Raw genomic sequence first — 27,986 nt, forward strand, 5'->3', positions numbered from 1 at the left:
CTACTTTACCAGAGCTCCAGATAAGCTTTTGGTGCTGTGGGTATTTTACCCATGCATTTTAAAATCATTGGGTATCAGTAATTCTATCTGGGTATTCAAATTTCTGTTACCCACTAGTTTTTACACATGTGGGTATTTAAGTTAAATATTTAAAAACACTATTCATCTAGTCCCTGCAAACTGGTGTCGTGTGGGTTCGAGAGCTTTATAGGACTCAAAAATACCACGATACTTCCTCAAGAAAGTGTGATGGCAAATGATCATGATGTAACTGTCATCGTGGAGTTTGGCAAGGTTGACGGAATGCCCGACTATAATTTCAAAATAAGTTGCTGATTTGCTAATCGAATACGCAGGGTTACTTCACAATATTTTGATGATAAGCACAAGTTTTATTTTTGTAGCGTATCTGTAATGTTCGTTGCATATTTGATACGCTTGGATTTTATTTTACTGCATATTTCTGCATTTCTGATGCGTATTTTACGCAGATACGCAGCTTATCTGGAGCTCTGTTTACGGATAATAACTTCTGGTTGATTGCACATGGTGATATTTCGATGTAGATGCGGTGTAAGAATCTGCATAAAAAAGGTTGCAGTATGCAATAAACCAAAAGTTATTATCCACAAAGTTGTACGTTTTCCTAATTACTCACCAACTTCTAGATACCAATCAAAAAGTAAATCATTGTGAATGTTACTTAAACAACCAAATCAGGATGTTATCTTGGTGGGATTTTATTTTCACTTCAAAAAGGGGTCCCCCCATCCCCCCTCTGGATCCGCCACTTCATGATCCCATCCTGCATTTGTGTCTATTCTGACAACACGTAGACAGGCTCCATCATAACGTGAGGGAAAGAAGCCGGTGACGACATGCAGGTATGTGTATTCACGTGAGCAGGATCTGTCATAACGTGAGGGAGAGAAGCCTGGTGACGACATGCAGGTATGTGTATTCACGTGAGCAGGATCTGTCATAACGTGAGGGAGAGAAGCCTGGTGACGACATGCAGGTATGTGTATTCACGTGAGCAGGATCTGTCATAACGTGAGGGAAAGAAGCCGGTGACGACATGCAGGTTTGTTTATTCATGTGAGCAGGATCTGTCATAACGTGAGGGAGAGAAGCCTGGTGACGACATGCAGGTATGTGTATTCACGTGAGCAGGATCTGTCATAACGTGAGGGAAAGAAGCCGGTGACGACATGCAGGTATGTTTATTCATGTGAGCAGGATCTGTCATAACGTGAGGGAAAGGTAGGACGGCATGTTGGTGCTAGTCAGGCTGGAGTTCTCGGACAGCGCACGACGGAACTGTTCCCTCTTCCAGCCATAGATGATGCAGTTCAAGAATCCCTGGAGCGGTCCCAGCAACGCCTGGAACCATTGATTGACAGAAACATTACACCAACAATTCTCACTATGAGCCGTATCCAGCTAGTTTGTTTATTTGTTGTTTAACGCCGCACTCAGCAATATTCCAGCTATATGATGGTGATCTGTAAATAATCAAATCTGGACCAGACAATCCAGTGATTGTCATCATGAGCATCGATCAACGCAATTGGGATATGATGACACGGATCAACCAGCTAGTTTACGGTTCATTTTGAGGACGTCATTCATGTAACTCACATCACCATTCACATTGGGTACTGATAGTTTTTTGGCTATTCAATACGTTTTTACTCTCTTGGGTCTATCAGGTTTTCTAAATCAAGAAAAAGGTTATTTTTACAATCATTCCACTTCTATGCTGTTTTATTTATTGGGTTCGGTGATTCAGTTCGTATATGTTATGCAAATACACCGCTTATCAGAAGGTTTGTTTACTGGATACTGGGAGGACACAGGTTGTCCTTTCAGTTGCCCAAGGACAAACCCATGAAGATCCGGGTTAGATTAGGTCTTCAGCAACCCATGCTTGCCGTAAAAGGTGACTATGCTTGTTGTAAGAGACGACTTACAGGCTCAGGAGGTCAGACTCACTGACTTGGTTGATGCATGTCATCGTATCCCAAATGCATGGGTCAATGCTCATGATGTCAATCACTGGATTGTCTGGTCCAGACTTGATTATTTACAGAATACCTTCATAAAGCTTGACTATTGCAGAGTGCGGCGTTAAACAACTATCAAACAAACAAACAACATGTCCTGGGACCAGCCGACTAATGGCTGTGTCGACTCATGCAAGTTTGTTCAACCAATCAACAATACCAACAAAGGAGAAGGGTGCAAGTTGCAGGATGGAGTGAGGGGAAGGGGTTGTTTAGAGGAAGCAGAAGAGTGTTTGACACCTCTGCGAAGTTCAACAATGTGATATCGGCGCTACGACTACCGTAGGCCAATGTTAAAAGTATGGGAATTACGATCGTGTTAGTACTACGACTATCATAAGCCTATGTTAAAGTATGGGAGTTACGATCGTGTTAGCGCTACGACTATCGTAGGCCTATGTTAAAGTATGGGAGTTACAATCATCTTAGTGCTACGACTATCACAAGCCTATGTTTTAGTATGGGAGTTACAATCATCTTAGTGGTACGACTATCATAAGCCTATGTTTAAGTATGGGAGTTACGATCGTGTTAGTGCTAAGACTATCGTAGGCCTATGTTAAAGTATGGGAGTTACGATCGTGTTAGTGATATGTTAAAGTATGGGAGTTACGATCATCCTAGTGCTACGACTATCATAAGCTTATGTTACAGTATGGGAGTTACGATCGTCGTAGAGCTATGACTATCATAAGCCTATGTTAAAGTATGGGAGTTACGATCGTGATAGTGCTCAGACTATCGTAGGCCTATGTTAAAGTATGGGAGTTACGATCGTGTTAGTGATATGTTAAAGTATGGGAGTTACGATCATCCTAGTGCTACGACTATCATAAGCCTATGTTAAAGTATGGGATTTACGATCGTCGTAGAGCTATGACTATCGTAAGCCTATGTTAAAGTATGGGAGTTAAGATCATCATGATTGCTTTGTGGAACAGGGCCCTGCCGCATCACTTTACAAAGACTGGCAATCACAGAACTCTTGTACAAATCTCACCTGCAGCACGTACAGCCAGAAGTAGCGTCTCATGGCGAAGTCTGACTGGAAGGATATGATTCCTAGGATGAGAGCTGAAACACAAACGGATGCAATCAACCACAGAGCCACAGGTACAGAAGCTCACCTTTACCATTACATGTCAACCTGAAGCAGTCTAACCACTGCCTGATCATGGAAACGTCAAACCGAGTCACATACATTAGACACATGCAACTGAACAGGGAAGTTTGGGAATGATTTGAGGAATATCTCAGTTTTCTTCAAGTAGATGTAATTAGGTGGGTACTCACTGGGTAGCCAGCAACACAGGAAAGCTGACTGGTACAGCACTGCTTTCCTCCTCACAGTGGACTCCTCCTGACGCTGGTGGAAGGTGTACAGACCTGCGGGTCAGAGTGAGTGAGTGCGTCAGTTGTACTTTCGATATAACATGGCATGGCGGCATAATGTGGAAGTAAGGACTGAAGTGACACTGAACCCCTACGACTCCAGTGAGCAATTGTATGGTACAGACAAATCAAACCACAATCAGAGAAATCTTCTATTTATATCATAGAATTCTGGCACGCCCAAGGGAGGTAACTCTGCAAAGCTATTAGTGGTGCCTTTGAAGACTGCCACCCATCATACCCCATTAAAATATGCGTGGTTAAAATGGGCGCTGAGTAGGATTGTTACTGGGGAAGGCAGAACATCTCTCAGATGTGACTTAGCTGTGTTCATTCACTCACTCACCCACAACAATCATTCCCTCGCTCACTCTACAACAGGCATTCATTCACTTACTCACTCACTCACTCACTCTATAACACTCACTCAACAGAGCGTTGAAGATCGAGGATTCACTGGATTGTCTGGTCCAGACTATTAATTACAGACCACTGTCATATAGCTGAAATATTGTTGCGTGTGGTGTTAAACAACAAACAAACAAACTACAAACAAACTGTACAATACCCTCACTCTCACACACTCCCCTCTACACATGCATCACAGACAACTGACCTCTCCGCATGGACACCTGCTTGAAGGCTCGGGCGATGCACAGGTACAGGAACTGGAGACAGAACACATCCTCATATTAGTAACATCACCTTTATCATCTAAATAACCTGAAATGTGGTCGCAAGTACTTTAAACAAGTAGACAGTCACTGCCTTTTCTAGATGCCCCATGAACCATTATATACCACCACACATTTGCAGTAACACCCATCAAACAAATCAAACCAGATCAAACCACACATCAAACCAGATTAAAGTACCTTGCCTCTTGCCAACACATGGAGGAACATGCAGGGGACACAACTCTGTACTTACAATGTTGGAGAGGAAGTAAGGCAGGGGACACAACTGTACATACAATTTTGGAGAGGAAGTAAGACATGGGAGACAACTCTGTACTTACAATGTTGGAGAGGAAGTAAGGCAGGGGGCACAACTCTGTACTTACAATGTTGGAGAGGAAGTTAGACATGGGAGACAACTCTGTACTTACAATGTTGGAGAGGAAGTAAGGCAGGGGACACAACTCTGTACTTACAATGTTTGAGAGGAAGTAAGACAGGGGACACAACTCAGTACTTACAATGTTGGAGAGGAAGTAAGACATGGGAGACAACTCAGTACTTACAATGTTGGAGAGGAAGCAAGCAGGGGACACAACTCAGTACTTACAATGTTGGAGAGGAAGGAAGACAGGGGACACAACTCAGTACTTACAATGTTGGAGAGGAAGTAAGACATGGGAGACAACTCTGTACTTACAATGTTAGAGAGAAAGTAAGACAGGGGACACAACTCTGTACTTACAATGTTGGAGAGGAAGTTAGACATGGGAGACAACTCTGTACTTACAATGTTGGAGAGGAAGTAAGGCAGGGGACACAACTCTGTACTTACAATGTTTGAGAGGAAGTAAGACAGGGGACACAACTCAGTACTTACAATGTTGGAGAGGAAGTAAGACATGGGAGACAACTCAGTACTTACAATGTTGGAGAGGAAGCAAGCAGGGGACACAACTCAGTACTTACAATGTTGGAGAGGAAGGAAGACAGGGGACACAACTCAGTACTTACAATGTTGGAGAGGAAGTAAGACATGGGAGACAACTCTGTACTTACAATGTTAGAGAGAAAGTAAGACAGGGGACACAACTCTGTACTTACAATGTTGGAGAGGAAGGAAGACAGGGGACACAACTCTGTACCTACAATGTTGGAGAGGAAGTAAGGCAGGGGACACAACTCAGTACTTACAATGTTGGAGAGGAAGGAAGACAGGGGACACAACTCTGTACTTACAATGTTGGAGAAGAAGACTGCAATTAGAGGGATGAGGAACACCAGCTTGTATGCAAGATGCCAAGATGTGCCGTTCACCACATGCGACTGAAACACAAGGACATGGTATTGTGAGGATTCAGGCAGCTCAAACTGAAGTGTCACAAGAACAACAATATGATGGACTGAGTCAATGAGTGAGTGAATATTCCAGCTACAAGCTTCACTGACCAGAATAACACACAATCAATCCAGTTACTCTGACTGATCATCCAACCCAGTGTCTGGGGATCTGTTCCAACCCACCAAAAGGAATAAAAAGACTCACCCAGCAAGGATTATCTTGAGTGTAGTGGAAGACCGGCAAACATCTGGAAGACGCAAACACTAGACACTGTACATACAACATGCGGATGATATACTTGGAGATTACATAGTCCCTCTGTGTTTACTGTGAAAACTTCATCTTACATGGGGGGACACGGGTAGCCCAGTCGTCTAAGGAGCCGCGATTCGCTGTGAAGAGTTGCATCCCGTGGACACGCCAGAAACCTATGATTGTGGGTTCGAATCCCGCTTCGCCCCGATTATGTTTCTAGGTTTGTCAGCACAATACCCGTGCTCGTGGGTTTCACCAAAGTGGTAAACATCTGAGACCTGCATCACTCTTAAATCATTTTTAACGGAAAACTAACAACAAAGTCTTACTGACTTGAACAAAGTAAGACGTAATCATTTGAAGGAAAATACATGCCAAAGTTCATCAGTAAACCAGTTTCACAGAGCTGACAATGACTTCTGAGAGAAATTAATGGCACATGGTAAAAGTGTAAACAGTGGACATGGTTGATCAAATTCATAAGATGGCAAGAAAGGGGATATATACATGTTAGAGCCCACTTCTAACCATGCTTAATACATATGAAATAATGTTCAATACATTTTGAAAAAAGCAGTGGAATAGGCCATTAATAGGCATTCCAGTACAACAGCAAGATTGGAAATAGAATACCAGAACTCACGTGGAACACTCAGCATCCTTAGGTTGGGTGTTTCCAGAGGAGGTGGTAGGTGTCAGCAGAACAATCCCACCTGCTAGCGGCACCAACCTGCACAACACAGGGCCGGTAAAAAATAATTAAAACGAATGTCCCTAAAATTCTTCCGTACAATGTCCATCACATTGGTAGGGGTCATCTCAAAAGTCTGATCAGATTGAAAACAATCTTCCCGAAGCAAGATGTCTGTAAAAGTCCAGTTTTCGCCCTTGACGAACTAGATAAGAATTTCTGGTCTCGATTGTAGTGCCACCAGTGACTATTACGAGTTAAATCCCTTCTATGTCCCTCCTATTGACCAATCAGATTCCACCTCTCTTATCACTTGCATTTTCTTCAAACAAAATGGTGGTGCCCAATTAAGACAATCTGATCGATAATCAAGATCTTTATTGTCATAAAACAGGTCTTACTTCTCAAAGTGCATTAAATCACATGAGCACTTTGATTAAAAATATGAAAAGACTTGGAATACATATGCTAAATGGATGGTACACAAACCTTGCAAATCCTGCAATCAACTGAAATCTGTATGGCAGTTTTCGAACCAGATGTCGAACGCAATTTTGATTGTACAACATGGTACAATGCAAGTCCAGCCAAAATATAAATCCTTTATTCTTGCCTTTAATAGTCAGTTAGCTGACTCCCTTGCCTCGGGAAGACATTTGAAAGCTGACATTCCTTTCGCCCTTTCAACCCAGGCCACCTCAGGGGACCAGTAATAGCTTGCTTTGTGTCTATTCTAACCAGTGTAACCTCAGGGGAATGTAACAATGTTCTGGGACCTATTCTAACCAGTGTGACCTCAGGGGAATGTAACAATGTGCTGGGACCTATTCTAACCAGTGTGACCTCAGGGGAATGTAACAATGTGCTGGGACTATTCTAACCAGTGTAACCTCAGGGGAATGTAACAATGTTCTGGGACCTATTCTAACCAGTGTGACCTCAGGGGAATGTAACAATGTGCTGGGACCTATTCTAACCAGTGTGACCTCAGGGGAATGTAACAATGTGCTGGGACCTATTCTAACCAGTGTAACCTCAGGGGAATGTAACAATGTGCTGGGACCTATTCTAATCAGTGTGACCTCAGGGGAATGTAACAATGTGCTGGGACCTATTCTAACCAGTGTAACCTCAGGGGAATGTAACAATGTGCTGGGACCTATTGTAATCAGTGTGACATCAGAGGAATGTAACAATGTGCTGGGACCTATTCTAACCAGTGTAACCTCAGGGGAATGTAACACTGTGCTGGGACCTATTGTAATCAGTGTGACCTCAGGGGAATGAAACAATGTGCTGGGACCTATTGTAACCAGTGTAACCTCAGGGGAATGTAACAATGTGCTGGGACCTATTGTAATCAGTGTGACGCCAGGGGAATGTAACAGAGTGCTGGGGCCTATTGTAACCAGAGTGACCTCATGGGAATGTAACAGGGTGCTGGGACCTATTGTAACCAATGTAACTTCAGGGGAATGTAACAGAGTGCTTGGACCTGTTGTAACCAATGTAACATCAGGGGAATGTAACAGGGTGCTGGGACCTATTGTAACCAATGTAACATCAGGGGACTGTAATAGGGTGCTGGGACCTATTGTAACCAATGTGACCTCAGGGGAATGTAACAGGGTGCTGGGACCTATTGTAACCAATGTTACATCAGGGGACTGTAACAGAGTGCTGGGACATATTGTAACCAATGTAACATCAGGGGAATGTAACAGGGTGCTGGGACCTATTGTAATCAGTGTGACCTCAGGGGAATGTAACAGGGTGCTGGGACCTATTGTAATCAGTGTGGCCTCAGGGGACTGTAACAGAGTGCTGGGACCTATTGTAACCAGTGTGACCTCAGGGGAATGTAACAGAGTGCTGGGACCTATTGTAACCAGAGTGACCTCAGGGGAATGTAACAAGGTGCTGGGACCTATTGTAACCAGTGTGACCTCAGGGGACTGTAACAGAGTGCTGGGACCTATTGTAACCAGAGTGACCTCAGGGGAATGTAACAGGGTGCTGGGACCGATTGTAATCAGTGTGACCTCAGGGGACTGTAACAGAGTGTAGGGACCTATTGTAACCAGTGTGACCTCAGGGGAAGGAACAGAGTGCTGGGACCTATTGTAACCAGAGTGACCTCAGGGGACTGTAACATAGTGCTGGGACCTATTGTAACCAGTGTGACCTCAGGGGAATGTAACAGAGTGCTGGGACCTATTGTAACCAGAGTGACCTCAGAGGAATGTAACAGGGTGCTGGGACCTATTGTAACCAGTGTGACGCCAGGGGAATGTAACAGAGTGCTGGGGCCTATTGTAACCAGAGTGACCTCATGGGAATGTAACAGGGTGCTGGGACCTATTGTAACCAATGTAACCTCAGGGGAATGTAACAGAGTGCTTGGACCTGTTGTAACCAATGTAACATCAGGGGAATGTAACAGGGTGCTGGGACCTATTGTAACCAATGTAACATCAGGGGACTGTAATAGGGTGCTGGGACCTATTGTAACCAATGTTACATCAGGGGACTGTAACAGAGTGCTGGGACCTATTGTAACCAATGTAACATCAGGGGAATGTAACAGGGTGCTGGGACCTATTGTAATCAGCGTGACCTCAGGGGACTGTAACATAGTGCTGGGACCTATTGTAACCAGTGTGACCTCAGGGGAATGTAACAGAGTGCTGGGACCTATTGTAACCAGAGTGACCTCAGAGGAATGTAACAGGGTGCTGGGACCTATTGTAACCAGTGTGACCTCAGGGGAATGTAACATGGTGCTGGGACCTATTGTAATCAGTGTGACCTCAGGGGACTGTAACAGAGTGCTGGGACCTCTTGTAACCAGTGTGACCTCAGGGGAATGTAACAGGGTGCTGGGACCTATTGTAATCAGTGTGACCTCAGGGGACTGTAACAGAGTGTAGGGACATATTGTAACCAATGTATCCTCAGGGGAATGTAACAGGGTGCTGGGGACTAGGGCTGGTACGATTCAAAATTTACTACCCAGGTACCCACACCCCTATAACCCAACCCAACCCGGGTCCCCGCTGTTGGTATGAAGAGTTAAAGAGAGGTTTCAAAATGTCCGATTGGGAATGGTTTGACTTTAGCCGAGCAAAATGTATTTAGCTACTTGTATAAAACGGTCAGGTCATGCATATACACTCGAAGTTGACTGAAGTTTTATCTTTATTCAAACATGGATAAGTCAGAAGGAATGCGTTCACAGTCATGGAGAAATGTGAATATGAGTGACTTGTGTAACCATTGAGCTACAGTGAATTTTGTCAATACATCATGTGACTAACAACGGGTCTGGATAGTCATGCGGGTACCTGGGTCCGTATTCGACGTAATAAGCGCCTAGGGCGCTCTCAAAATTAGAAATAGGGGGCACTTATTAGAATATTATTTTGGTGGAAAAAAGAGAGTTGAAAGATAAATTTCGTGGTTTATGCTGACACACTGAAATGTTTATATGCGACAGATACATTTATCGAGAATTTAATTCCCTATAATGAAGGGTGCATATGACACACGAGTGCGTATTATACACGAATAAATAAGTCTTGTCTACAGTGATCAATCGGAAGGGTGCTAATTGGGATTGTTCACTTGCCAATATATCAGCAAATATCGCCGTGGGTGCTTATTAGAGCGGGGCGCTTATTACGTCGAATACGGTACCTGAGTTACCCGTCCCAGCCCTACTGGGGACGGACCTATTGTAATCGGAAGATTCCTGGGGTATGAGACTCACCAAGCCACAGCATAGATGAGATGCATGAAACTATAGCTCACAACTGTTCTCTGCAAAGAAAAACACAATATCATAACTGGGGTCGATTTCATTGCTGGCCCATCGGTCTGTGGCCAGTTAAAGTTACAAAGGGCTTGCTGAAAAATGAAGTAGATGGCCCGTCTGACTAGTCAAAATTTCACCCCTTCTCCGTGCATGTTTAATTTTTATAATTGAATCATCTCGGTAGAATGACAACCGACTGTTACGTTGTAATGTGTACAACAACTTCTTTGTTTACTCTTAAATCACTAAAAAATGAGGTACATGGAAGCCGTGATTTAATCTCGGAGTGCAGGAAAAAAACATTTTAGGGGTGAGAAGTTCTAATGTTTTCCGGGGACTGCAAGGTGGCGTCACGATCTCAGCTTCGTCCACTTCACGGCCTCCACCATTTAGTTGTGGGCCAGTGAGTTTGGAGAAGGGTTTGTAACTTTAAAAGGAGCAAGTCCTGCTGGCTACATACAAATTTGGTGTTAGTGATTACTATTGAATGTTGCGTCAGCCATGTGCATCTAGTAGGGCGAGAAACTGGAAAGAGTGAGAGGGTGAGCGTTGTTTAATATTTCAGCTGTAACCGGTCAATAATCTGGATCAACCAAACCAGTAGTAGACAGCTTGAACAACCATCCATGGCATGGAATCAACCAATTCCCAGTGTTTAGCTATCAATCATCTCTTACAAGAAATGTTTAATAATGGGGCCATATATGTTGAGAGGAGTTATGACAGTGGAGGAGACAGGGAGATGTGAGGAGGGATGGAAACGTACCTGCTGTTCTCTGGAGGAACTGATGAATCCATTGTGGAGGCGTTTCCTGACCCTCAGAAAAGCCTCCAGAGCATACGAGAGAGTCAAGAACAGTGTGCTGATGTAGAAACTCTGTAGACAGATGACAGACACATGTAGTGCCATTGACAGAAAGCATTACTCCAATAAACAAGAGTTTATATCCCCCGCCCCTGTTGCAGAATTTATGACATAATTAAATCTAAACAAACCCTTACCTTTTTTAACCGAGGTGGAACTTGTCATGGAAATTGTAAAAAAAAGAAGAGTTTGGAACCTAAGTCCATCCTGTTGCCATGGAAACGTAAAAATTAAAATTTCTAAAAAATTTAAATAGCAAAAGGCACCAGTTCAGCATGTACCTGACAAACCTGCAAAGTTTGATGAAAAAATATTGAACGGTTTATGAGTTATGCTCCGGAAACGAACCCTACCCTCACAGAACCTAAGTCCATCTTGTTGCCATGGAAATGTATTAAATAAAAATTAATAAAACTTCTAAATAGCAAAAGGCACCAGTTCAGTTCCGGAAACGAACAGCACCCTTATAGAACCTAAGTCCAACTTGTTGCCATGGAAACGTAAAAAATAAAAATTTATAAAACTCCTAAATAGAAAAAGGCACCAGTTCAGCATAAGTCTAATAGACATGCAAAGTTTTGTAGAGAAATATTTAATGGTTTCTGAGTTATGCTCCGGAAACGATTTCGGGACGCACACACGCACGGACGGAACCCATTTCTATATCCCCCGCCAACTTCATTGGGGCGGGGGATAACAAGCATGAAATACTCATATCCCCGCCAATATGACATGTCCAGTTGTGTGCAAGGCATTAGCCCTGCGGAAACGAGCACTACCGCCATTTTCAGTCAAAGTCAATGTCATAATATTTATTTTTTTTAATCTCAAACTATCAAAAGGCATCAGTTCACCACTAGACCTATCTATGTGCCAAGTTTGGTTTAGATAGCTCTCATGGGTTTTGTGTTCTGCTTCAGGAACAAAGAAAGATGACAGACGGGAGGACTGAAGGACGGACAGCACCCATTCCTATATCCCCCTTCCACTTCGTGGCAGGGGATAATAATATCTACACCACATCTAGTATTGCTAGTCATATCCTATTACTGAAAGGGACGTATCATTTGCACCAATATTTAGGGTCACGGCTCTGACTTGAATTTCAATTGGTAAGTTATGCCTGTGCACAAACTGATTTTAACATTCTCCTGTACTATAACATGGTTGTGAAATGGCAGGCTGGGTGGACTTACAAACTGGGCCTGAAGCTCAAGACAACATAGACTGGTCCTGTGTTTCAGGACAACAAGACCCGGGCAGGAGACCCATAAGTGCTGCCTGTCCATCTTCAAAGTTAAATATTGAAAAACCACAAAAACTAAGACAAATCATGTCTTGATTCAGTTGAAATATTGCAAACTATAACTTGAGAATCTACGAGAATTTATAATAAACCTGTATACATAACTCGTCTTAAAATTATCTGCCAGATAGTCGGGCAGGTGGAGGAAATTTTTATGCAGCCCAAAAGAAAAGTTACCAGCCACGGGCGGGCAGGCAGGCAGTTATTTCAGACACTGATCTCAGGGCAACATAGACTGGGCCAGTATAGGCCGAGACAGAGCTGACATTCAAAATGTCTGACTATTGCTGCTCACCGTCATGACCGCCGTGATGTAATCACAGGGGCCACAGCCGCCAGGGTAGTTTTGGACGTTGTTCAGGAACATGATGGTGCTGGAGAGGAAGAACAGTGACGCCAGCAAATCCGCTATAGACAGCTGGAAGATTGGATACACCTGAAGAAAACAAACAGACATGTAGCCGATCTGGGCCTCGTTCCATAAAGCGATCGTAGCACTACGCCTATTGTAAGTCTATATTAAAGTGTGGGAGTTAACGTCATCTTAGCGATAAGATCCCTTTGCGGATTGTGACCCTGCTACAGATGAGTGAGTTGGGTTAAACACCGCTTTTAACAGTATTCCAGTCAAATTGCGGCGTGTCAGCTTAATGTGGGAGGAAAGCCCGAAGTGATGCAGGTCTCAGACGTTTACCATTTGGGTGAAACCCACGAGCACGGTTATGGTGCTGACAAACCTCGAAACATCATCGGGGCGAACCGGGATTCGAACCCACAATCATAGCTTTCTGGCGTGCCCAAGGGACGCAACTCTGCACAGCGAATCGCGGCGCCTTAGACGACTAGGCCCCCTCCTATTGTAAGTCTATATTAAAGTATGGGAGTTAAGGTCATCTTCGCGATAAGATCCCTTTGCGGATTGTGACCCTGCTACAGATAGGTGAGTGGGTGAGTGAGTGAGTGACTGAGTTTTTGTTTGTTTGTTTGTTACCGCACTCAGTAGCATTCCAGCTATATGACGGTGTTCTGTAATTAATCAAGTATGGACCAGACAATCCAGTGATTGACATCATGAGCATCGCAATTGGGATACGGTGACATGCATCAACAAAGTCAGCGAGCAGGACTACCTGAAACTATATTTTTTTAGTCTCAAGAGTAAATGGAGTGATTTGATTGGTCGTCATCTTCCATTTATCTTACGGGAATTAAGGTGAATGTAAATAATTGACAAAGAGGGATTTGATTAGCTAATGTGTTTATGGCGAAGATTGGTGATCTGAAGTGTACATAACATTTTTTATACATGGTATGTATTTGAAGCAAGTATTCATTCGCCTGTTTGTGGAATATTTTATCAACTACAGTTTTAAGTCTGATTAGAAATTTAGGCTGCATAAGCCAAATGTAACTTGGCAATGGAAATCGCACCTGATCTGCGATAGACAGGTGGAAGACGAGAAAAACACTCACCTCAGAGAAACATATCTTCCTGTGAAAGACTGAGCATAGAATAATTGATCCCGCACCAAGGGCACTGCAACAGAAGACGAGATTGAGAATAATGATAACTGCGGTGGGTTACTTCATAGGTCTACACACATTTTCTGTTTGGAAGTTTGGAAGTTTGTTTGTTGTTTAACACCACACTCAGCAATATTCCAGCTTTATGATGGCAGTCTGTAAATAATCAAGTCTTGGCCAGAGAAACCAGTGATTGATGTTCTGAACATCGATGCATCAACCAGTCGATGCATCTCTCAAATCAGTGAGAGTGACCACCCGATCCTGTTAGCTGCCACGACAAGCATACTTGCCTCTTACCGCAAGCATGGGTTGCTGAAGACCTGTCCTACCCAGGATCATCACGGAGACCTACACCCATCGACACCTCGGTGTAGGTAAATTCTGTACATTACCGAAATAAAAACAGTTCACCCTAATCTGCAAATGTTCCTGCAGCAGTAACCATGGTTACCATTGCTGACATCACCACCAGGGACATTACTGTCTGTACAGAAGCACAAGCGGTCTAAATGTTAGTCTGTAGCCATGGTAACCACAGCATAACCTGGCAGGTAGAGTTAACCCCCGGCCAGTAGTTTCACATTTGTATGGGTCCTCATGGCCTGCAGTAAGTTATCTCCTATTTCAAACACTGAGTGCAGACACATTAGTCGACGCAGTGCCATGATTTAAACATATTTAATTTAACAAAATATGTAACTGGATGCAGGTAAACAAGTGAATTGCTTGTGTTATTACTGCTCCAAGACACATAATCAGAGCTCCAGATAAGCTGCGTATCTGCGTGAAATACGCATCAGAAATGCAGAAATATGCAGTAAAATAAAATCCAAGCGTATCAAATACGCAACGAACATTACAGATACGCTACAAAAATAAAACTTGTGCATATCATCAAAATATTGTGAAGTCACCCTGCGTATTCGATGAGCAAATCAGCAACTTATTTTGAAATTATAAACAGGCATTCCGTCAACCTTGCCAAACTCCAAGATTACAGTTACATCATGATCATTTGCCATCACACTTTCTTGTGGAAGTATCGTGGTATTTTTTAGACCTATAAAGCTCTCGAACCCACACGACACCAGTTTGCAGGGACTAGATGAATAGTGTTTTTAAATGTTTAACTTAAATACCCTCATGTGTAAAAACTAGTGGGTAACAGAAATTTGAATACCCAGATAGAATTACTGATACCCAATGATTTTAAAATGCATGGGTAAAATATCCACAACACCAAAAGCTTATCATGCTTATCTGGAGCTCTGCATAATACATGATACATTAATACATCAATGTGCTAATGTAACAAAGGAATACTGTAAATCGTAAAATTAATCTGTCTCCAAAAGAAATAGACCGCTGGCCCCTAGCCAAAAATGTGACTAAATATGAATGCGACACCCCCCTCGTCTCAAGCATCAGTGGATATTGTATCAAAAGGAAATGCCCTCTGTCAGGTTTAAATCCTCACCTTACATGCCTTACGCCAACCTTACATTAATCCAATCACACACCAAATAGCACCGCTTATTAGCACTGAGTAGTGTACTTCCGTTAAAACAATACATGCGTGTTGGCTCGTGTCGGCCTTTGACGCAGTGAGTAGAGTCTTGATCCCAGTAGTGACAATTCACAGGATGTTGTAATTAGCGTTTGAATGACATTGTTTATAAACTTGTTACAAGTGCTGCTCAATAAACAGTGATGTGGAATACATAGTTGTTTGTTTTCAGCGTATGTCTAAGTTGGTGTTTCTGCTTTCCAAAATGTCTTATTGTTGATATAAAAGCGATGTTTAATAATGCGAGCAAGGACCACTGACATTTTTCGCATTTCATTCATGCTCGCGTTAATATCAAGATTTACAGTAATACATGCCAAATCTGTACATATGATAAATATATTTGCAGTTAATATTAATCAATCCATTTACTTAATTGCAAATCTGCCAGTACAATGAAATATAAAGATTTAAAAAGAATTTAATAATTTGGATTTGGTCTTTTTCCCATATCAAATATGAACTTCAAATATCAGTTTTTTTAAAGAGTAACCATGTGTTGGTAAAAATGCATTTCAGTTCAAAGCATAAAGCAGTGTTCTCGCTGGCTATTGAAACTACCAGTCCTGTAAAATTGCCAGCCCCCCCTAATTTTTGTCAGTCCCAATTTTCAACAAATGAAAAAACGCATGAAAATTACCTGGTTTTAATTCTTTCAAGACTAAATCTCTACAAATATATATTTAACCTTGAAGCAAAGTGAAATGTTATTTAATAGCACTAAAAATAGACAAGGGGAATCCCAGATGGCAACTGAAAAGCTGACCTCGTTCGAAAAATATACTTATCTGCTTATAAAATATGAATATCGCCAATGTTTTGTTCAACAACAAAGATTTATATATACTGGCAGTACCATGAATAACCGGTCTAATTTTACCGGTAAAAAACTGGTAAAGGTAACGTGATATGGTGTTTAATGCAGGTCCAAGATTATTGCAGTTATATAGCGACGTGCTTGCATGTTTGCGAGGCTGCTTCTACTAGTCCGATTATATAGTGCTAAACCACTGAGATACCATGCTGCAGTTTGACATGGATACCCCACAGTACACCGACCCCGAGCCGACCAGTCCTTGTTTTAGCCCCTAATGCCGAGCGCCAGGCAGGGTAACAACAAGTATCATCTTTTAACGTCTTTTGGTATGACGCAGCCGAGGATCAAACCCCAGAACTACCAATCTCAAGGCAGACACTATACCACTAGACCACGGAAATGGGCCAAAGTAAAAGAAATTTGTACATTGAGTAACATGTGATTTCATGTTAGAGACCTGTTGAACAGGTTGCAGTACTCACCTCAGTGATGATGTGATCACATTGATCGTGGCAATTACATTCATCTGAAACAATATAAGGAATTACATGTTATTACAATAACCATGATAACATCAAGGGGCAGTTGGGTAGGCTAGTGGTTAAAGCATTCACTCGTCACGCCGAAGGTAGGCTAGTGGTTAAAGCATTCACTCGTCACACAGAAGGTAGGCAAGTGGTTAAAGCGTTCACTCGTCACTCAGAAGGTAGGCTAGTGGTTAAAGTGTTCACTCGTCACGCCGAAGGTAGGCAAGTGGTTAAAGCGTTCACTCGTCACGGCGAAGACCTTGGTTCTATTTCTGACATGGGTACAATGTGTGAAGCCCATTTCTGGTGTCGCTGCACACGATTTTCAAAGTTTATCAAATGGTGCTTCTCAATTCATGGATCTATGACATCACATGTGATGCGTTCATGAGTGTCGGTTCACACAACATAACAGTATGTTCATTTGTGCATCAAACCAATCTAACATCTCTTGAATATGAGTAATTCTTCATATATTAATCAACATATATAGTATTTGCGTTTCTTTTGTCAGTGAGTATATACTATTTAAAAGAAGTTATGGGCCACCTGATTCTTTTTGGCACGACAGACAAGCTATAGCAAATATAAAAGAAAAGGGTGGCCCTTTACTTATTTTGAGTAGTATAACTACATGAACTAGTATACTATGGCGTGTTGCAATATGGTACATGAGTTGTACTATGACTGTACTGATATACGATTCTATACAATGCCATATAATTGGGCGATAAACCAACTGTATTTTGAAAATTGAGGTAGTCTACAATGGTCTAACTGTAAACTAGATACCGGGGGGTACCTCTCATTTTAATTTGGAACAGACTGCTTTATTGTTTATCAGCAGCTTGTCATCAGACAGCAAGGGGTCCTTCGTGTTCACAAATTGCTGAATCTGCACATTCCTGGTATACATTGTACCTGGGCTTCGCCTAATGGATGCTGTTACCATGGTAATATAGAGTAATACAGTGACTGACATCATCACATACAATAGGTACATCAGACTTGACATTGCAAGCCTTACACTACCTAGCCTCAGTCATTCAACCTTACAGATCCCCAACTCTCTGCATGAGCAAACAATGCTGCAGATGCATCAAGAACGAACATTGTTCATGACACAAGCAACCAGTGTTCCTGTTTACCGGTAATGACCAACTTTTTACTGGTAAAATGAGGCTTGGAACGGTAATTCATGTGACTGCCAGTAAATAGGGTACCTGGTAAATTTTTGTTGTTGAACATAACATCAGTGATATTCATATAAGTTTTTTCAACAAAATCAGCTTGTTTGTCACCATCAGGGTTTCACCTTGTCAATTCTAGTGCAAGGAAATAACATTTTCTTTGAGGTTATATATATATTTGTAGACAGTTTGTCTCGAAATATTTTTAAAAAAAGAGAAAATTGTGACTGAACTTTTGTGAATGATGTGTAGATCTAACAAAGTTACTTCAGAGATGACGTCATTAAATTGAACATGATGTAGATGGAATTAAAACCAGGTAATTTTCATACGTTTTACTATTTGTTGAAAGTTGGGACTGACAAAAATTAGGGGGGACTGGTAATTTTTAGACTGACAGTTTCAAAAGCTGAAAAAAACCCAGTTTTGTCATCTGGCCTCGTGTCACGCTTGGAAAACAATTGTATCCAATGCATGCTTTTCCTTTTTTGATTTCAACTTGAGCAATGTCAAGGACCATGATGCAACAGAGTGACATAGATGTGTCAACCCTCCCTCCCTCGCCAGACACAAGTCCCAGTTTCTGACTTCATCCGGCCGTCTCATCCCCCTGTCACAGTCTACATCATTTAGACAATAAAACAAAATTGGCATGGGAACAGTTAGTAGATATCTGAACTCGTAATGCCTTCTAAATGTATTATGTCAGCAATTTTCATGGTGTTACACTGAAAGTCAAGTGAGATCATGATGACATACTTATGCAAGTTTTGTTTGTTTGTTGTTTAGCGCTGCACTCAGCAATATTCAAGCTATATGGCGTTCTGTAAATAATCGAGTCTGGACCAAACAATCCGGTGATTGATATCATGAGCATCAATCCACACAAGTGGGATACGATGACATGCATCAACCAAGTCAGCAAGCCTGACCACCCGATCACGTTAGTGGCCTCTTACAACAAGCATAGTTGCCTTTAACAGCAAGCATGGGTTGCTGAAGACCTATTCTACCCTGGATCTTCATGGGTGGTGACACAATCAATGTGTGTTTGTAGGACGTCCAGGCAGTGGACCAGTGACAGTGTGGTGGGCATCCACAACTTCAGTAAAATGCAGATTGCTAGTAGGGGATGACTCAGTCATGATTCCCTCAGATCAACCCACATACAGGACATGGTGGGTCCCCTCTAGTAAAAGTTCATCTTCCTGAGGCAAGGGCATTCACTGACTATAAAAGTCCAATTTTCACACTTGCTGGAATTATGGAGTTACATTTTGGCTGGTCTAACGAGTCTATGCACAGTCCAATCAAAATCGTTTAACGAACTAGACATCTGGTACTTAACATGCTTAAACAACATGGATTTCAACGACAGCAGGATCTGCAAAGCATGTGTACTGCCAACTTGGCGTCGACAGATAGAAATCTTTTCATGTTTTTAATCAAGGTGCTCAAGTGATTTGATTCACTGTGCATGGCAAGACCCATTTTATCACAATATATATATCTTGATTATCAATCAGATCAACTTGACTGGGCGCCGTCATTCTATTTCAAGCAAATGCAAGGACATAACTCGTAATAGTCACTGGCTGCCCTACAATCAAGCCTGGAAATTCAAGCCTTATCGCAAGAATGGAAACTGGACTTTTATAGTCAGTTAACACTCTGGCCTCGGGATGATGGTAAAAGTTACAATGACAATGAAAGTTCACATAAGGGTTGATGTCTCTTTGGGTGTACGCACAGCACACGTTATAAAATTTCCATCCCTGATACTCTTACTTCCTGAATGTACATTACTGGCTATTGAGGTTTTTGTTTAAAAAAGAAATGGGGCCTGTTTTAGGGGATGTGTAGCTCAATAAACAACATGAACAAAGTATGGCCAGCATTTATGCAAGAGACAGTGAGTACACTACTACTAGTGAGGCTTGCAGTATCCAGTAACAAGATATTCTACAAGCAGATAATATTAGTTAAGGTGTCTTTAGTTGCCGTATACGGTGTCATATTAGGTTAGCAGAAAAATATTGGGCGAGGCGAGTTTATTATGCCGAAAAGTTTACACTCTCTGGTACCCATATCATGTCATGTCAAAATGAAAACGTGACACTTACAACCGTACTTTGTCAATAAAGGTCAAAGGGAATATCAGGTATATTGTGAGGATTTTGTCATTTCAACACTAGTAGATTTATTGTGATTTTGTTCTTTCAACACTAGACATGATTACATCATGTGTGCTATATCAACAGTATACATGCTATAGTTAATCTTGTATATCATATATATATATTGCAATGCTTACTGTCATTCAACACCAGTGAGTGTATTTTGACACTGACTATTGTTTCAACACTATGTCCGGAGTACATCAAGTCTAAACCATGTACACAATTACACGTGGCACATACATCACACTGATCAAAATGTCCAGGCCAGCATATCCCTCTACACTGATGCACATTATGTTAACTGCGGGAATTTATCATCCTGACAGCTGTCACACAAACAGTTTTACTTCAAACAACAATATCAATATAAGAGACACCAACAATACAATAGGACTACACAAAGGTTCATACATTATAACATTTATTTTTCAGTCAAAAATCCCACTGTCATGTTGAGACAGGAGCTCACAAAGAGAACAGATTTATCACGTGTTGTCGTCAATTTGTTGTTGAGTCAGCAATATTCACAGCAACTTGTAAATAATCATCAAACCAGTTGTGATCTTATGAGCAACATCCTTGACCCCCACCGAGGTGAGTGAGTGAGTGAGTTTGGTTTTACGCCGCCTTTAGCAATATTCCAGCAATATCACGGCGGGGGACACCAGAAATGGGCTTCACACATTGTACCCATGTCGGGATTCGAACCCGGATCTTCGGCATGACGAGCGAACGCTTTAACCACTAGGGTACCCGACCGCCCCCCCTCACTGAGGAACGGTGACACAACTGAGTTACCTCAACAGCCTCATTATTCAATCCAACTTGTCTAACGGACATCTTCCCAGGGCAAGAGTGTCCTCTAACCTATATCATTATGAAAGTCTAGTTTATCTGCCTCAAATATGACTTTAACGGGTCATGATACGGCATTTATGATATGTGTATCCATTCTCTTGCAACTAAAGTTCGTTTCAAGGCGCCAATAGCGATAATCTGAACGTGGTTGCTGTTAATAACGGTGAGTTGTGCGATCTACCGATCACTTCACATACGATTTCGCCGAAATTATTGTAAACATTATTGAATGAAATTTTGAATATAATTAAAAAAAATATATTGCAAACATTAGTCCAGATAAACAATGAACATTTTTTTATATTACCAGATATTATAATAATAGGATTAAATTGCGTACTTCAGTTAGGATTTGTTGACTGATATTTCCGGTGTTACGTGATCGCGGTGATCAGCTGATAATGTTTTCTGAGATGGGGGAAAACATCGTGTCATTGGAAAACTTGAGTTTATTGAAAATTTTGGGAGCCATGCTTTACCGCGCGCTATAACTGAGTTAGCCCTATATTGAAGCGAGCAATAACGAGGGAACACTGTATTTAAATCTATTTTAGCCATGTTAGCTGCAGTGATGTGTGGTTGAATTCTGATTTTAAGAGGTAGAACCAGGTTTGACAACTTTCGAAACAGGCTTTCATTTTGAGGGTTGAAAACACAATTGCATGCTGGGTTTGACAGATCGGAATGCAGTTTAGTGATGTATTGACGTGGCAGTTTAATGTGTTGTTTGAGTGAAGCTTCATCAGCCTCCACATACAAACTGGTCAAGGGACAAGTTCCTAGACAGAGCCTGAGGCATTGGTGGTGTTACACTGTATAGTGTATAATTTTTCCAAATTGTTTTTGCAGGCTTCACCTAGACAATAGCACCATAATCTAATATAGACAGTATAAATGACCTGTACAAGTGAAGGAGGGTTGTCTGATCCCCTCCCAACGCCTGTTTCAGATATCATTTGACCGATAGAAATGCTAAGCAATGCATCATGTTTCATAATTTCATGATTAAAAGTAAATAATATAGATTATTTCTACTTCGGATATCAATTTTAATAACCAATGAAATGCTGTCATAAAGTTTTGAGTCATTCTGAGAATGTACATTACAAATATACAGTATCCAGGTGCACGGAACCTATGCCCAATATTTCGAAAGTGCAGATATAACTTTCCAACTTTAATGCAGTAACCCACACTGACAGATGTACAGAAGCTGCCTTAATTTTTAAACATGCTGTTTGAACAAATACATTTTGCAGCATTTTTATGTTTTTTAAATGTTTACAGGCGTCACACTCACTACATGCACCCCATTATTCATGAAACGGACCACACTCTTCAAGGTCTATGTGCCCTTGGGCCCTCCTTAAAACAATCCTAGGTTTATCACGGGATCAGAGCTTCAGATAAGCTGCGTATTTGCGTCTACATCCGAAAAAAATACCCCAAAACACTCAAAACCAAATTACTTTCAATTAACTTGTGTACAGAAACGCATGTATTAAATGAAAAACTCAAATGTATAGAGTGATGGATAGATGAGTGAAAAAATATTGATTACCCAATGAAAAATGTAATGAACCAATTAAAATAGAAACCATTGAGTAAAAACTCAATTACTCAAAAAAATTATCTCGAGCTCTGCTGGATTAAAACAACAACAACATGAACAATGCACAGCCATCAAAAATCATTATTGAAATTCTGAGCTGTGCCTGTCTTTGTATCATACTTTCTGCATCCTAGGTAAACGTTGTCAGGTGCTGTAAGTATAATGACTTAGTCAAGCACTTTTCTTATTGAAACGTTTATGGCCAGATATATATTCATCCAATCACCAACGGTATGGCACTGATTTGCTGCTTCGGTTAATTCGCCATTTTTGTTTATTTTACTTACTGACATTTGCCATTAACAAATGACATTTCTTGGGTCCAAGTCATCAACCTATATACAGCCTTTTTTGTGTCAAAACCACCTCCCATTCGGAATTTGAAACTTTTCACAAGTCAAGGGCCACGCCTTCTGGCACTTTCCCTTCATATATTTAATGTGTTGTAAGAATGTGAGATGACGGTCAAAAAGGAGGCCGAGAATTCGGCCACTTCTACCACCTTGATAGGAGTACCATCTTAACATAAATCTGGATCCTTGTGCGGTTTCAATTTACGACGAGAGTGAATGGTTTGTTTTGGAGTTAGAAAACTAGAAGCCATTTGTTGGCCCATTTTTGAATTTTGTTACGACATAGTTGTAGCTGCAGAGCTCCAGATAAACTTTTGGTGTTGTGGGTATTTTACCCATGCATTTTAAAATCATTGGGTATCAGTAATTCTATCTGCGTATTCAAATTTCTGTTACCCACTAGTTTTTACACATGTGGGTATTTAAGTTAAATATTTAAAAACACTTTTCCTCTAGTCCCTGCAAACTGGTGTCGTGTGGGTTCGAGAGCTTTATAGGACTCAAAAATACCACGATACTTCCACAAGAAAGTGTGATGGCAAATGATCATGATGTAACTGTCATCGTGGAGTTTGGCAAGGTTGACTGAATGCCCATTTATAATTTAAAAATATGTTGCTGGTTTGCTAATCGAATACGCAGGGTTACTTCACAATATTTTGATGATACGCACAAGTTTTATTTTTGTAGCGTATCTGTAATGTTCGTTGCGTATTTGATACGCTTGGATTATATTTTACTGTGTATTTCTGCATTTCTGATGCGTATTTCAAGCAGATACGCAGCTTGTCTGGAGCTCTGAGCTGTCGTATGCATATTCTTACCACAAGAAATGTTGTTGATCAGACAGAGTAGCGCCCACTCGTTGAAATTGTATGTTCTATAATAACTGAGATATGAAGTGAAGTAATCTATCCCACAATCCAAATCTTTCATTAAATACCATGGTTCCATGTTGTATCATATGCCTTCTCCAGGTCAAAAAGATTGAAACAGTATGTTGTTTGTTGACAATGGAATTTTGGAATGATTCTGGATGTCACTTAGGGGTTATTCGTCTCCAATTCCAGACTAAATAATTGTTGACCGTGCGTTCAATGGTTTTACAAACACAGCTAGTTAATGATATTGTACAGTAGCTGGATGGAATCTTTGAACGGACAAAAGTGAAAGATTTGGTGATAGTCGGTTTCAACCACACCATCCTTTCTGACAGTAAATCGCCTCACAGCTGCGATGGACAAGTTCTTGAAGCAGGGTTTTACGCGACACAGACCTGTGCATCCAGTATGCACAAATGTATAGAATGGACGCAGAAAAAATACATTTGCATCCTTTGGGATACACCATAATGTTCCTTGTACTAAATTCTTGACAAGAAACATAAACTGCCTGAAATTAAAGTAATTACTAGATCTTAAAGTACAGTATATGACACCATTTCATTAATTTACGATTTGATCTTCGTTCATGTCAGACTTACATGAGTTCTTTGTCTTGTGTTAAACCCTAATGTTGACCTTAATGTTGACGAACTCTTTCAATTTGAGCAAATTTACTGATAGCTGTTTCTTTGAACATTGTACAAGGAGAGAACCTGACAGACGTTTGGTAACATTTGTGACCTCTCCGCAGATGCCAGCGATACCTTTGTAGATTTGAAAAAGATTGAGCCCATTCTACCACCCATCTAGGCAAAGTCAGGGTCAAAGTGGTATGTTGGACTAAGGAACACTATTGCCCGCTCCCGTGCCCTCAACCACCAGACTCCCTTCCCCTGCCAACACAGATGTTTCGCCAATAAAATCAAGACCACTTTTTATCGGAAAAGCCTCCCCTACTTTGGAACAGTAAGCCACAAAATCCAGAGACTCTTAACAATGTTAAAGATTTGGTTTGTTGTTTTACGCCGCACTAAGCAATATTCCAGCAATATGATGGCGATCTGTTAATCATGTTAATAATAAAGTCTGGACTAGGCAGTCCAGTGATTGATATCATGAGCATTGATCCATGCAATTGGGATCGATGACATGCTTCAACTAAGTCAGCGAGCCCGACCACGCGATCCCGTTAGTCGCCTCTAATGACAAGCAAAGTCGCCTTTTACGACAAGCAAGGGTTGCTGAAGACCTATTCTACCCCGGATCGTCATGGGTATCAAGAAACAGGCCAACATTGATGTAGTTTTCAAAAGAAGTTACAGCATTTAGAACACAAATAAAGCCACAGGAAAAGCACGATCCAACCACAAGCTAGAACCATCAGGAGCAGTGTACCACATTCTGTGCAATTATGGACAAGCTCATTTTGGTGAAACATCTGGGCCCTTCAAACCCTGAATTAAAAAATATCAAAGTTCAGTCTCCAAAAATTACTCTGAATCAGCTCTCTACATATGTCAACCATACTCTGTACATCACTTACTTGATAACAGTGTTAGAACCTACACCGAAACGTCGCTCCTAATTGTAATAAAGAAGTTGTTCATCCATGTATCTTATCCTTACTTAGTACTCCAACATCTAAATAACTCTCAAAGAGGTTACCTGACAAACATGTTAGTGACTTATTTCCGTATCTCTTGCTTTAGAGAAAGGTATAGTTAAACATTTCAAACTTTAAACTTTTCTTTAAACAATTCATTTTCATCTCCAAAATAATAGCAGATTGCTTAACCCTCACTTTTCACACCCTGTTAGTGCCATATATGGTCCTATGAAAATGTCCCTTTTCAACTGTAAATTAAGATGTCAAACGTTGAGTGCGCAAAATCAAAATTATAACCATCATTACCTTAATGTTAATCATCTCAGCTTTAACATCGTGAAACCCATATTTTTAAGTGCTAAGGATTGCGAAATATGTTGAGATTAGTGAAATGGTTACCGCGCTTCTCGACCTTTTTCTCCCATGTTGAACTTCATGTGAATGACCGCAATTTTTTAATTCTGCACCAATGCCACATACACATAACTATTATAATATCAGACAGCCAATTTGAATAAGGAATTGATCAGACTTGTCAGAAAGATTGACTTTATCCCACTGTACAGTTATTGGCGTATGACTACTAACGTTTAGTCTGCAGGGTTAAGGGTGAAGGTAGGCTTGTTGTATCTGCCTACTAGCAACATAGTTGTTTATCTAGATATCTCTTCTGTATGCAAATCCTAATTAAGTGGATTAAAATTAAATATTGATTGCTTCAAGTTGTACGTGATTGAAAACACATATCTCATTGATCAAATGATGCCTTTGTAGAGATATTCAGGTTATAGCTAAAAAGCACCTCAGCAAAATGGTACCGATTGGCAAAAATGTCCCCTCGTCAAAAGCGAAAACGGCTGCTATTGCCTGGCAAAACAGCACCTTATTATTTTTTTTAAACCTAGGTGCTGAAATACATGAAATTAAACTCACATGGTCACTTGCAAACACAAATAATTGAGAAATGTTAAAATAGTTTACATTAGAAACTAGCCTCTACTCGCCAACTCTAATTTGGAGGCGCAACTAAACTTATTGTGAAGACGTAACATACTTTGAAGTAAAATAACTGAAATTAAACTCACATGGTCACTTGCAAACACAAATAATTGTAAAATGTTAATCGCCTTAAAACAAGTTAAAATTAGAAATTAGTCTCAACTCCAATTTACTCACCGACTGATTGGGAGGCGCAACTAAACTTATTGTTAAATCAACACATATTTTGAAGGTTTAAGTACCTTTATTCAAATTAACTCTGGGGGAATTTCAAGAAATTGGACTACAGGTATACATTATATTTAATATTTATTTAGTAAGTAGGAAATAAATAGTAATTTTATTGATATTTCATATATATCTCCCATTTCTGCCGGCAGCCAACACCACAAGAATGTTTTTTTCAGATAACAGACCACATGTTCCCGCCCAAGTAAAACATACATACTACAACATAACATAATAAAGCATGTAAAAAAAGCATATATACTACCACATAAATATGTTCTTATTATTATTATTAAAAAGAGAGGTGCCATTTTCGCCAAATGAGGTGCCGTTGTTTCATCTGAGAAATCGGTGACGTTTTGCTGAAGTGCCGTTTTAGCCTGCACATTGATATCCTAGTACACTGTATCATCCAAAACTGCAATTAGGTCACCATTATCATTATTATCATGGTCATTCTGACTTTTTACCTGTGGTCGTAATGACTTATCAGTTGTGGCCGTTTTGACTATGGGTTTGTAGCCATTTTGACTTTTTTTGTGACCGTCTTGACTTTTCAGTTTTGAGGCCTTTCTGATATTAGGCCGTTTTGACTACAACCCGTCCCCACGGAGTCGTCGAAACATGAAGTGAACGTGTTACCAGTTTGTTATTACCTCAAGTTGTGGTAGCAAAATTATGACAAGTATGTATATAGGTAGGGGAATTATCTCGGAGTACAGCGATATAAACTTTTCAGTCACAAACCCACGGGAAACTATTTTTTATTTAAATCTCGGGAAAACGAGGTAATCTACCATCGCAGTTAAAGATAGTGTTACTGTCAGCACCTCTTTCAGTCAGAGATCGAATGTGTGAATATTAACATAACACTCTAAATACATTTATATCAGCATTCGAAAGTTCTCGTTCCTAACCCTACATATTTGTACAGTTCATGAACGAAATATACGTTTTTGACAGGTCGTCATCGAAAACCCTTCTGTATTCGTGCACTGACCTACATGGCTAAACAAATGTAACACACATTCTACTTTAACGGTAGGTCAGTTAATTCAATATCGAAATTAAATATCCTAACACCAACCTTGTCATCGCTGAGCAAACCGTCGCTGGTATAATTTGTTGAGTTCATCTCGCAAACTAGGAAACTATTCCTGCTTTCCCACACAGGAACCTACTCGGCTATGACCACACGTGACTTCGTCTGAAATTACCGAAAGATGGCGC

The 27,986-nt window shown here is 40.9% G+C and overlaps 1 protein-coding gene across 2 annotated transcripts; it reads right to left on the bottom strand.

Annotated features, from left to right (window-relative positions):
- Nucleotides 1-390: 390 nt before the first annotated feature.
- Nucleotides 391-27,986, bottom strand: LOC124136045 (transmembrane protein 116-like). 2 transcript variants are annotated; one of them, XM_048383105.1, is made up of 14 exons: nt 27,844-27,986; nt 16,802-16,845; nt 13,882-13,945; nt 12,704-12,844; nt 11,004-11,114; nt 10,193-10,242; nt 6,376-6,462; nt 5,682-5,724; nt 5,375-5,461; nt 4,075-4,126; nt 3,360-3,452; nt 3,067-3,140; nt 1,243-1,383; nt 391-1,176 (listed from the first exon to the last, which is right to left on the bottom strand). In XM_048383105.1, exons 1-13 carry the CDS (start codon nt 27,889-27,891, stop codon nt 1,246-1,248), a joined length of 1,032 nt encoding a protein of 343 aa, XP_048239062.1. In that variant the 5' UTR covers nt 27,892-27,986; the 3' UTR covers nt 391-1,176; nt 1,243-1,245. The 2 variants fall into 2 exon arrangements, with proteins under 2 accessions (XP_048239062.1, XP_048239061.1); XM_048383104.1 differs by having other exon boundaries at nt 391-1,383.

Source organism: Haliotis rufescens, unplaced genomic scaffold (genome assembly GCF_023055435.1).
Source record: "Haliotis rufescens isolate VD_foot unplaced genomic scaffold, xgHalRufe1.0.p SCAF_44, whole genome shotgun sequence".
Lineage (NCBI taxonomy): Eukaryota > Metazoa > Mollusca > Gastropoda > Lepetellida > Haliotidae > Haliotis > Haliotis rufescens.